This window comes from Daphnia pulex, chromosome 8, assembly GCF_021134715.1.
Source record: "Daphnia pulex isolate KAP4 chromosome 8, ASM2113471v1".
In the NCBI taxonomy this organism is placed as follows: Eukaryota; Metazoa; Arthropoda; class Branchiopoda; order Diplostraca; family Daphniidae; genus Daphnia; species Daphnia pulex.
In genome coordinates, this window is record NC_060024.1 from 6,282,220 (window position 1) to 6,294,680 (window position 12,461).

The following is a 12,461-nucleotide window of genomic DNA, read 5'->3' on the forward strand; positions in this document are numbered from 1 at the left end:
ATGTATTTTAAAAAAACGAATGAAAGAAATCCTACGTAACCAGTTGGAATCGAGAGCGGGAAAGTGTGTACCTGTACCCCTAGTGACTATATATAAAGGGCAGGTCCTCCATTCTCCCGTCAGTCTTTCTCCTGTGCCCAATTCGTCAACAAGGTAAAACATCCATCAAAACACCCCATTTTCTTTCCTCCCCGATGGCCCGATCTCGTAACTTTAATTAAAATTGTGTCATTTTTATTTGAATAGAATGAAATTCTTCGCTTCGATTGCTTTGTTGGTCTTGATGACATCCTCGTGCTGGGCGCAGGAACTAAATGCCCGCGTCTTTCTGGCCGGAAAGTCACCTGTTAGCGGTTCACTGAATTTGACGGAATCAGCGGCCGCTGGCGGAGTCCGAATCATCGGCCGGGTGACGGGATTGACTCCCGGCAATCACGGCTTCCACGTCCACCAGTTTGGCGACGTCTTCACCAACGGATGCGACTCTACCGGCCCGCACTACAACCCCCGCAAGGCCCTTCACGGTGCGCCGCACGACAACGCCGATCAGCGTCACGCCGGCGATTTGGGCAACATCGTCGCTGACGCCAAAGGAGTTGCGCTCATCAATCTGGTCGACACTGTCGTTTCGCTGAGCGGGCCCGAGTCGATCCTCGGACGGGCTTTTGTCGTTCACGCAGCTGAAGACGATCTCGGCCGCGTAGAAAATGAAGGCAGCACCAAGACGGGCAACGCTGGCGCTCGACTCGCTTGCGGAATTATCGCCATCGTTCCGTAATTTCATTTTCTGTGTTTTCTCCATTCATTTTTTTAAATTTTTCAAAATGTTTTTATTACGGTTTTTAAATCTTATTTTTCAAAATCGCCTGAATGAGTCAAATAAATCGCGTGATCGGATCCTGTTTACCGAGTTTCTAGTTTCAATCGCCGTTGGCGCTAGAGTAGTTGTCACGCTCTTTTCGTTTTTGTGTTTACTCACAGGTTCGTACCGAGTTCAACGTTACGATTTGACAGATGGATAACAGATCGTTAACTATGCGTCACGGTGTTTTCGATTAATTTCGGTAAAAGAATGAAATGCAGTTAAGAATTCCGGCATGAAAAATGTTCAAATTTTCGCGTATAGCCTCCAATCGATTCAATTGTATTCGATAGCTTTTTATATACGAGTTTAGTTTCTTATCTGCTCATCCCAAAAAAAAAATTTTAAGGTTAAAGAAGGTTTTACATTTCGGGGGGGAAAGTTAAAAATTAATTATCATCACACACGCACGTACATACACACAAACACACGAAGCCACACTGTTACGTAACAGCTTCAATAAAAACTAACAAAAAGGGAAAAGTTTGTTTATAAAGTGAAACTAGTTTTCTCTTTTCTTGTTAAAAAAAAGCCTCGTCTCAATTAGATTTTTTTCGCTGGAGGGAGAAAGTGTTAAAAGAGTGAAAATTAGCGATTGTTTCGAGTCATACAAAGCGCGTTCACAACAGGATGTGCGGGAAAAGGATTTGACACGGGAAAAGAAATTAGCGATAAAAGAAGCGGACAAATGTTGTGTACGTATGTTTTTCTTTCTGACCATTGCTAAAAATGTTCCGTGTTAGTTGGGGCGGGGCGTGTGGAATGGGTGAGAAGAAAAGGTGATGTATCCATTTCATTTTGTATTTTTTTTTTGTTTTGTTTTAGAATTAATTTTTGGTATCATTATTGTTATTTTTTTTTTTCTCATCATTGTAAATATAGGAACAAGAAATGAAGAAGGACCAGATTAATGAGGGAGAAAATAGTACAGTATTTGATTAGCCTATTACATGTATATATAAGAGTCACTCAATTATTATGATTAAGGGTCAAAATAGAAAGAAGGAAATAAGCGAAAGAGAGAGAAAAGAGGAAAGAAAAGGGGCACTCTCTAAATCTTTTGACTCAACAATGCACTTGCCAGACGATGATGTGGCTCGTTTCACCGTGAGACAGTCCGCGGTAATCCTCATCATCGTCTTGACCTATTCATTTTTTTTTTTGTGTTTGAAATTTTTTTGGTTGAACACGTCGTTCAATACGTACGTCATTTTTGCGCGCGAACCACCACATCATCACATCATGACACCAGCAAAACAAGACACCAACCAAAACACCAACCCGCGCCAGTAGTCCGAATGTCACAATAAAAAAAACGAAAAAACAATAAAAAACAGAACAAAAAGAAAAAAAAAACATAAAAATCATAAATACAACAACGTGTAAAACTTTTGCACATGGAGGAAATATTGGGCACATTCCACTAAAACCCAACCCGACAGTTAAGGACATGACAACGGACAAAAAAAAAAGCTCCTCACCGGAATGAAAAGTTGGCCAAAATGACATTTAAAAAGCAAAAATCACCCAATTCATTTTTGTTTTCTTTTTTAAATATAAAGAAAAGGGAATAATATATTTAAAGCTAAATTTTGGAATATCAATTATTTGACTTTGGGGGATGACAGTTTTGAGTACACGCCAGTCGACCATTGAGTTCAAATATGGAACCAAATCTTTTGTTTGTTTTCTTTTTCAATTTTCTAAGTTTATGGATTTTTTAGTTTTTAGCAGTCGGACTCGCGAGAGGGTCGGCTGGTAGCGGGTAGTTGGATGGGCAGTGCGACTTGCCACACAATCAAATGGCTCGCCGTTTCCTGTAAGTCGTCCGGCTCTGCGCGCAACACCAAAAATCATACGACCGCAATTGGATTTTTGTGCTTTTTCTCTATTGTTTTGTTTTTTTTTTACTTTTGAATGAAAATGACTCCCAACCCGTCAAGAAATTGTGTATGAAAGAATTCCCCAGGCTCTAGTTTTGGATAATTGCAAATTTAAATGAAAATGAAATTGGTTACCTTGACGGAAGTCGACGTAACCTTCTCCGCCGGATAAAACGAGCATCGATGTAGGACTCGGTGCCGACATGGTGGACCCCTGTTCGGACGGCTGGGCAACTTCGCAAGACGCGGCTGAGGCTCCACCTTGTCCTGGGAAATTAAAAAATTAAAAATGAACATTTTCAGAATTTAAGTGTTTTTGGTTATTGTACCTGGAACAGCTACAAAGAACTTGACGGCATCTTTATGGCCGTGGAACGAAAGCTGCGCTTGGGCCATGGAGCAGTAAGGAATGAAACTACCGGCCACCACTCGATCCCTCGGGTCACTGCAAAATATGTTTGCCATCCAATGAAATTTTTTGAAAATTTAAATATCCGGAATATTGGAGGGTCACATACCTGTAGACGGAAGCACTGGAAGGAGGCTGAGATGTTGGCTCTTCCCCGCCCATTGAGGCTGGAGCGTTGATGGCTGCCGACTGGTTGTGATTGAGCGAAGACAAAATGTCTTTGATGACGACCGGCTTGCCGCTGGCGCCGGAACTCTCCGAAAGCGGAACGGAGATGATGACTCCGTTGCCGGTGCCCATCCACAACCGCTGCAGGCTAATCATCATCGACGTGATGCGGACGAAAGAAAAGCCCAACTTTCCTGTTCCTGTTTTTTTTTAGATTTTAATTGTCAATTTATTTCTTAAAATGAGTTGAATTTGATCCAATCTACCGAGCATTTTGGAGACGTAGGGTTCGACATCAACGTCCTGCAGGTGACGGAAATCGTGGGCATGGAAGAGTCGGATAGAAGAATCCAGCCGGATTGAAATCCAGACTCCATCACCAGCCCAGCACAGCTGCCGAATTTGACTTTCCTTGCGTGGATGAGCTTCGAAACAAGTCTACAAAAAAATAATAATCAAACAAATAAAAATAAAATTCCCAAGTTGGGATGGACGTGACATTTACTTCGACTCGAAGAGATTCAGGATCGATGACGGCAATCTTGTTGCGGAAGGCAGCCCAGACAGTCGAGTGGACTCTCGTCAGGCATCGAACGGCCACTGTGGGTGGGGCCAATTCTAAAAGCCAATAGGCCGACAAGTCCCACTCTCCATCGGTTGCCGAGCGGGCAAAGATGGCCACTTGACCGTTGGCCAGCGCGGCCAAAACTCTTCCACGAACATGTCTAATTTTTTTAAATAAAAAGAGAATTAAAACGAAATAGATAAAACAAATTTAAAACTGACATGATGGCCAGGACGGCATCGGGTAATTTGATGACACGCAGCGGTTTCTTCCAGTGGAGAACGGCTGAATGGATGTACAGACGGCCGCATTGGCATCCCATCCAGACGGTGGCCAACGCCGTTGAAACCGGACCGAAATCTGCGATTCAAAACATATTGAATTAATAAATTCAAATTTTTTTAAATTTTCGAATCGAGTTTACTTTCACTAGATTCAGAAAGTCCATCTTTAATCACGTCACTCCAAGGTGGAATATTCCACGTGTTGCGGAACGTTCGGTTCCGGGAAGCGGGTTGCTCCGGTTCCGAAATGGCGGCCTCTCCTATTGAATTAAAAGTGAGCGGATTACATTAAAAAAGGACAAACAAATCTCCCACCCAGAGGGTAAAAGAAACACAAATTCACGGTAAATGTGTGTATACCTTCGACAGAAACCATCCGCTTAGACAAAGTGGGTTGAAAGACTGGGTCGGGACACGCCCACGGAAAAATAAACAAATGAGGGGGGAATAAAAAAAAATAGAAGCACGAAATAAAAAAGTTAAACAAAACGGAAACGTCACGCACACGATATGATGAAATCGTCACGGACCAGTGAACGCAAACGTATAAAATGCACCAAAGCGGCAAATGAATGTCAACGATAACCGAGATTGTGTGTACTACTACATCAAAATATGGATTTTACCTTCGTCATTTTCCTTGGGGTTATCAAGCGGGTCGGAGCCGGCCACGCTACAGCTGACGAAACGGATACTACCAATAATGGCGTCACCTTTCGATGATGATCCATCGCCGTCGCTGCGCATCGAAGTCGGTTCTTCGTCGCCAATGATGTTGTTGTCGTCATCGTCGTCGTCTGCTCCTTTGGCGTCCGTCGACGACGTCGGTGGCACCGTTTCCTTCGGAGGCCCAAAGTCGTTGTCTTTCACTCCTGCAGGATTTTATTTACTTCATTAATATTCCAAGTAATTGATCATTAAAATAATACCGGCAACGGTGGCGATGCAGAGAACGTTGGCGGCGTGAATGTCGAAAGTCAGGATGACGTCACCGGGCCGATTGGAATCAATGACGTTGACTCGAGATTTACCTATCAACAAAAGAAATCAATGATTTTTGAGTTGGGAATGAATTAACCGCCTGAATTGATTTACAAGATTCACCAGTGGCCGAATTGATGATCCAGACCAAACTGGACAAGCGCCTCTCCCACATTTCGGCATCTTCACGTTCCCATTGGCTCTCGGCCAGTTCGGCCGCCAGCGTTTGAATGGCGTCCGATTTGTTGGCATCGTCTGAAATTTCATCGCCAATATGCAACGCTGTTGGGCCGGAATCACCCGGAAGCGGGTTGTAAAAGACGCTGGAGCCGACCATCGAGCCACCGTCTTTGGTCTGGCCGCCGGTTAAATCAATGCCAGCAGCGCACCAAATCTTCATTCCCGGCTCTTGATCCTCCAAAGGACGACAGTAGACGGGCACAGGAACGCCGACGGTGGTCGATGCGATGGACACTCCTTTGGGAGGTGTCGCCGGAGGTGTTCCGGAAGCCATTGGAGCCGATCCGATAGCAGGGGGCACGGGTTGACGTGATGGTAAAGACCAACCGTAGGCTTGAAGGCGCCCGTCTTGACGGCGGACGTGAGCCCTAACTCCCGGAGCATCCGGCCGGTCACTGTTCAACACGTTATCCTTGCGCCTGGGTGGTCGGGCTGGATCGCTGCCAAAACGAACTGGCGAACCGGGACCAACTTTGCCGCTTTGGGCGTGAAACTGAAGCGACGGAACAGTTTGAGATTGCCTTAGTAGAGTTGTTGGGTGCTGGCCGAGCTCACGTTCGTTGCCGGCGTTGAACAAGTTGCTGAAACTGAATTAGGAGGGTAAAAAATGTTGCAATGAATGAAAATAAGTCTTTTATTTCAAAAAATAGTAATAGGAACCTACAATTTCCAGACCGACTGTTTTTGACGCTTGTCCGTCTCTTCCTGTTGTCCTGCGGCTTTCTGGGCGCGCAACATCTCGGTCCAGCGAACCTGAAAACCGCAACAAAAGAAAAAGGAAACTTTTAACAATTTTTTTTCCACCAATGATTTAATAAAAAATTTTTTAGAGGTTACCGCTTCCTGGAGCTCCATCCAGCGTTCCTTGTACTGGTTACGCTCCATAAGTACACGGGCCATTTCGACGCGGGTGAAACGCTTCCGTTGCGACAGTGGCACATCCTCTTCTTCTTCCGATTTGGCCGCTTTGCGAGCGTTTTCAATTTCCTCCCGGAGAGCCTTCACCTCGGCTTCCAGCTCGTCCGTCCGCAATCTCAAACGGGTCCGCATCGAATGCAGCGATCGGATTTCATCGCGAAGGATTTCTTGCTCGCTAGAAATTTTTAATTTAATAAAAATTCTTGTTGGTATTATTCCATGGGAATTACCTCGAGAGTTCGTCCACTTTGGCTATCAGATCATCTTTAACAATATTGAGCGCGTTCCTAGAATATTACAAAATGGCAATTAGTTGAAAAATAAAAACATTTAAAATTCTGATTTTGAATAGAATAAATGAATATCTCACTTGGTTGCCAAAAGCTCGTTGTTCTCTGAAATGAGGTTCTCCACTTCTTTGCCCATGCCATAAAAATTATCCGTGACTAAAATTGCACAAAACATTCAATTAGAAAAATAAGAGGAAAACCGATACTTGAAGCTGGACACGATAAAAAAAATGAATGGAACAAAGCCAAAAAATGGGACACACTAAAACCAGCGGAAATGGTCAAGGATGGAGGAAAGTGAACGGACGGGAAATGGCGTGCAAAAATAAAAAAATACGAGAGAGAAAGAAGGACAAAAATAGCGACTCTTTTTACCTTTCTTCCTCCTCACATCCACATCCTCAACGTGATCTTCCAATTCCGGCTCGGAATCTTTAATTTGTGTGTACAATTTTGTTTTAAGAAATGTGTGTGAGGGTTTTGTTTTTCCATTCAGCCCAGAGTGAGAAGAGATTTCAAGATGAGCAAATAATCAAAGATAAAAAAAGAAAGAAAGAGAAATGTTTTGGCGTGTGTGCAACCAATCAAAATACGTAAATAATAATAGACGCTAATAATTCACACCCAAAAACAACAAAGGGCAGCAAAAGAAATAACGGGCAGATGTCTGGAAACAAAATGAATTCGAGTTTTCTTTCTTTTCATTTCCACACCCGCAGACAGTCACCGTGAGAAAAAAAAACCAGCGACCGAAGAAAGGGGGTGGGAAAATGTGTGTGTACGTATAAGTGTATATCTAAAGAAAAAGAAGAAACAAAAATACCTGACGAAGCAAACTCGCCCGGATGAACCCAGTTACCTGCGGAAACAGGAAACACGCCATGAAAGAGCAGAGATAAGATAATAAGCGGCTTGACAATTCTTTGTATAAATACCCGTAATTTCACTAGAATCTTCCAGGATTGACGACTCTTGAAAACTAAGCTCTTGATAGAGCGTGTTACTCGATCGCTCCTCCCTGTAGGAAGGAAATTAGTAAATCATTTCGAATTAATCGACATTTAGCACGCAACAGGCTCGTACTTTCGTTTCAGACTTTTGCCCTCGTGGTGAGGACTAGAAATGGCTTCGTCAAATTTCTTGAGCACGTTCGAATTCTTCTTCTCCGATGACGAGGACCAAACATCTCCTGGAACCAAGGAAATGAATGTCATAAACGTGTTGAATGACAATTTGATTGACACGAAATTATACTCTGATCCATTGTTCCGTTCTGTTCGAATCCAGAGACGTCGCCAGACATTTCCAATTCCGAGTGCATGTCCATTTCGGTTTGAAGAGCGTTGGGTTGAGAAAGCGAGGATGGCGTTGTATTGATGCTGCTGGCCAAATCAGCCACTGGATTGGAAAAGAATTTTGAATTGCCAGGAGTCAGGACGGCATTTTCCAGTGAGATGAAACCAAAAGACAATGGCCCTGTAGATCTTTTTAAATGAAAAAATAAAAATCATCAATTTGCCAATTTTAGTAAATAGTATGACATTTCATACCTGATTATTTGATGAGGAGGTGTCAGATTGACGTTCAGATTCCACGATTGCATTCCCGATTGTCTGGACGATAGTCCAGCGCCTTCTAGACGATCAGTTCCCAACAAACCTCTCGTTCTTTCCACATGATCCATGTGGACTTTCAACAATTCTGTGTATCTGTCATGAACTTTTGTAAATTCTTTCCTCATTTCATTTTCCTTCTCCTCCAGGCGAAACACTGTGGAAAATAAAATTGAAAAAGGTGTCTGGATCAAACATGGTTTTAGTTTAATTGAATAATTACCATGATCAGTGGCGTTCTTTGCTTTGAGTTCCAACATCCTAACGATAGATTCAAGACTCTCTACTTTGGCTTGCAAGCCTTTGTTTTCTTCTTCAGTCACATCCTCCAACTCCAAAAGTTTCTGTAGAAAAAAGACATTCAAAATCCAGTTTTTAAAATTATAACAATAAAGAAGAAGGGCAACTAACAGAGTCTGTAGTCCTGCGTAACTGCTTTTCTCTCTCATACTGTGTCACCAACTGTTCATTATCTTCCCTAAGAAGTTCTAGCTCCACTTCATGTTCTTGATTAGCTGTGTAGGCCAGGTCCAGACATTCCAGCATGTTGACAATGTTGGGCATAAGATCCTGAAAGGTAAACACAGCATTAAGGTCAACAGCAAGAAGGAGGAAGTTGAATGATGTCGTCTTTTAATTGCTCACCTTGACTACATCCTCGTCGTACTTTTGAATCATACGCTGAAACTCCTGGTAAATGTTTCTGGCCAAAGTCTGAACTCTTTCAGACATGACGCTTTGCGAGTCTTCCGAGCCGTAAAGAGTCTCGCCCTCCATTTTTTTAGTTCACGTTCTATCGTGATTATGCAATGGGGTTATGCGATGGAAAAAAATACACACACACACAATTGAGGAAAGAGTGAATACTCTCAACTCATCTCGCAATAGCTCGAATCCTATCAAACACGCACATTAGCAACACAGAGAAGTGAAAGCAGCGCAGAAATCCTCAACAACACACGGAGAAACTTTTAAGCGTTCATTGACATTATGACTCGTCGCTACCAACACATACAGAAGAGAAAAAGTCTTTTTTTCATGGACTTGTGCGTCTTCTGCTGCTTCGTCAGCTGAGTCCGAAGGGCGTGTAGGGTTTCTAAAATGTGGATACCCAAACGCGGAAAGCTAAGCAACTACAACGAAAACCCTTCCATGCGGAACTGTAGTATAAGTATTTGGGACTAGATTGTAGAAAAGCACTTTTCTTAAAGTTCCTTATCAATTACGTGAAATAGTTCTTATCAATTTTATGTAGTGATTCAAAGAAAATGAATCCATACAAAATCTTCAATCCTTCCGGGGATAGAAACGCGCTAAAGTTAAAAGTTTCATGAAATGTTTGTTTTTAAAATTTTTATTTCGCCAAATTTTCTACACTTTTAAGTGTTCTTTGATTGGACAACAAATTTGCTAATTTTTTTGTTTGCTTTCTGCATTGACGTTTTGGCGTTTTAGTTGTTCCACTTTTTAGTTGCCCAGAAAACCCGCAGATTAGAAAGTGACGACGTGTGAAGGAATAATAACCAGCAGAGGATAACAAATGTGTCTCGGTGTGTATGTAAAGAAACACTGCCCCCACCCACCCTATATCATATGCTCTGCTGGACGTTACTATACACATCGCTCTATCCGTCAACCAACCGGCCGAAATAATCCCCCAACGTGTCGAAAAAGGGGGAAACATTCAGCTAATGTCCATATAAGGAGCTCTTATTTGAAATACAATCGCTTTCGATCTGTAATACTAGACACGAGGTATTAGCTCCCTATGCTTAATGTAGCACGTAATAAAAATAGACGGGATCGCATTAGTCGGATTGTCTTACACATTTCTTGTATTATTGAAAACGACATGTCATCATGTAACATTTAGTGAATTAGATTCGATTAAGTCTGACCGAAGGTAGGCGAGTACATCAATCCAGCAGTAGCGAAACACTTGTCGTAAACGTGTCGGTTAAAGTCGGTGCAAACTTGGCAGGATTTTCCGGCAACGTCCGTCTTGACCGTGAACAAGCGGATGGCCCTTTCGATTTTGTCAAAGATGTTGTCCAACTCCCGTGGATTCCAGTAATGGTAAACGATTTCCGGCAGCCAGCCCCTCATCTGGAAAAACTCTCGACCTTGCCGGAAGTAAAACTGGTCGTCGGCCGCTTCCGTTTGCGGCTCCAGGATCAAATGGTTGGACATGACGCACTGGACGTATTGGTAGCGATCCTGGCAGAAACTGCAGGTGGTGTTGTGGGCCGTATTGGCGGCGGAGCTGCTGCACCTGTGGACGAATCCCGCCAACGCCCACGGCTCGATCGATTCGTCCAATAAAGTCGTGACGACAATCAGCCGTGATTTCGAAAGCGGCGGGTACATGTTGAGCCATTCCGACACTGTTTTCGTGTCCCGTATGCCGTTGAGAAACATTTCGATGGGCGGCGGTGGTCGACGAGTTGGGCAAGGTGGAGCTGGCCGGCATGTTCCACTAGGACAGGGCATGGCTTCCGGACAGGGTTCCCTCGGAGGAGCTGGTGTCGTGAAACAAGGAGGCGTCGATGATGGAATGCAAGGTCTTGGTTTGCATGTGACGACTGGGCAAGATGCTGCCACCAAAGTCGGACAAGAAGTTTTACCAGCAAGAGCGTCGAGCTGGTTAGATGCGATTTGGGCCATTTCCTTGACAGCTGCGATGACGTTTCCATTAGATCCGGAATGATTATTAGTGCGCCAGCCGTAAACTGCATAAACCGTTCCGCCCGAAATGGTCACCAGGGCGACATAGACCAGCAGGACAAACAATCCAATTGCCAATTTGCTCACTTCCACTTCTGTCCCGTCATCATCAATGGAAGGCGTTTGCTTGAAATTCGCTTTATTGTTCATTTTCAATAGAGTTGCAGTAGAGGGAGGTGTATACGAGGGAGCTTTATATAGACTTGGATGGTATAGAACAGGGTTGGCAAGGGGTCTCGGTCGTCTGACGTCAACGTTTTCTATATTTGATTGAAAATTTAATCGAATAAGTGCAAGTTAATACTTTTGTTGACATTTTTACCCATAAAGTTCAATCAATAATAATGGTATTAACCAGTCAGTTATTGATTTACGACCTACTTTTCGTTGTAAGGACTCGCTGAGATTATGGCCTATCAGGTTTCGCCGTATTCTGCAACAGAGTATTCCAGTACAGCGTACGGTTTTTTGCGTTATTAGTTCGTTTCATTCTAAATATAGGCCTGCTAAAAACAATTGGCTAATGTTTCTGTATGGCTTCACTTTGGAAACGCACTAAAACTATGTACGTATAGTATCAAAATCATCGATCCAGGAAAAATGAAATCGGATCTTCTATTCCTCCTAAAAATTCAAAACGGCACTGTATTTCAATCAATTATTTATTTAGTGAATCATTTTATTTTATTTAACACTATACGTGTTTAAACGTTCTTTTTCAGTACAAGTTATGTCGCAACTTTTATTAGCTTTGCATGATATTTCCTAACTAGGTTAGTCAGGGGATCAGTAGTGTATGGTCTGCCAAAGTCGTAACAATTGGTGACGCAGACTTCAATCATTTCGAATGAATCAATCAACTCGTCATTTCCCCTTTGACCTAGAAGAATCATACAGTTGATAGGAATCATAGTGCATTATGTATCTTTTGACAAAGCGATTGTGACTGATGTTTTCGCTTCCCGTCAACTGCACCAAACACATTTATTAATCTCCTCATAAGTGCCAAATCAAGTTTTAACAGTGCTTGACGAAAAAGCAGTTAATGTTCTTTTATTCTGTGATTGTCTCAATTTGAGTGTGAATTTATTTAGACGGGAAATACTATTGCGCTGTATTTTTGTGTTCTACCCGAGTCCAGATATAGCAAATATAAGCAACGGGCGGCAACGGGTTCTTACAAAACCCACCAGGTTTTTTTTTTGTGCGGGAATTTTTTTTTGTTTTGAAAAGGTGCGCTCATTATTCAAATTTTTATTAAATTATTATTATAATTTTCATTAAATATTTATGTCCGGGTTGTCACTTTTTGAAGAAACGACGAAATCTGATTTTATTGAATGTTGTCGTCGTCAAAATTCTGCCAACATTCAGACGACAGAGGAAATTTTCAGTGATGTTTGACATCGACTGCATGATAGACTACTTCAGTCACAATAATAATTATAAATAAATGATTATAGTTCATAAAAAAGCTGTTAATGTTCTTTTATCTGGTAATTCGTCTCTAATTTAAACTTGAAT

At 42.5% G+C, this 12,461-nt stretch overlaps 2 protein-coding genes across 15 annotated transcripts; one reads left to right on the plus strand and one right to left on the minus strand.

Annotated features, from left to right (window-relative positions):
• The first annotated feature begins 48 nt into the window (after nt 1-48).
• On the plus strand, nt 49-902 carry LOC124200684 (superoxide dismutase [Cu-Zn]-like). Its single transcript, XM_046596987.1, has 2 exons — nt 49-153; nt 247-902. Exon 2 carries the CDS (start codon nt 248-250, stop codon nt 776-778), a length of 531 nt encoding a protein of 176 aa, XP_046452943.1. The 5' UTR covers nt 49-153; nt 247; the 3' UTR covers nt 779-902.
• LOC124200679 (JNK-interacting protein 3-like) lies at nt 814-9,286 on the minus strand. 14 transcript variants are annotated; one of them, XM_046596967.1, is made up of 25 exons: nt 8,859-9,286; nt 8,625-8,783; nt 8,437-8,557; nt 8,151-8,370; nt 7,855-8,084; nt 7,684-7,789; nt 7,536-7,618; nt 7,424-7,459; nt 6,976-7,032; nt 6,681-6,756; nt 6,541-6,597; nt 6,230-6,485; nt 6,057-6,145; nt 5,276-5,979; nt 5,101-5,202; nt 4,798-5,043; nt 4,532-4,573; nt 4,312-4,431; nt 4,109-4,247; nt 3,828-4,047; nt 3,589-3,760; nt 3,264-3,522; nt 3,075-3,190; nt 2,881-3,012; nt 814-2,007 (listed from the first exon to the last, which is right to left on the minus strand). In XM_046596967.1, exons 1-25 carry the CDS (start codon nt 8,988-8,990, stop codon nt 1,928-1,930), a joined length of 3,954 nt encoding a protein of 1,317 aa, XP_046452923.1. In that variant the 5' UTR covers nt 8,991-9,286; the 3' UTR covers nt 814-1,927. The 14 variants fall into 14 exon arrangements, with proteins under 14 accessions (XP_046452923.1, XP_046452921.1, XP_046452920.1 ...); XM_046596965.1 differs by having other exon boundaries at nt 814-2,696; XM_046596964.1 differs by having other exon boundaries at nt 814-2,696; nt 5,267-5,979.
• Between the last annotated feature and the right edge of the window lie 3,175 nt (nt 9,287-12,461).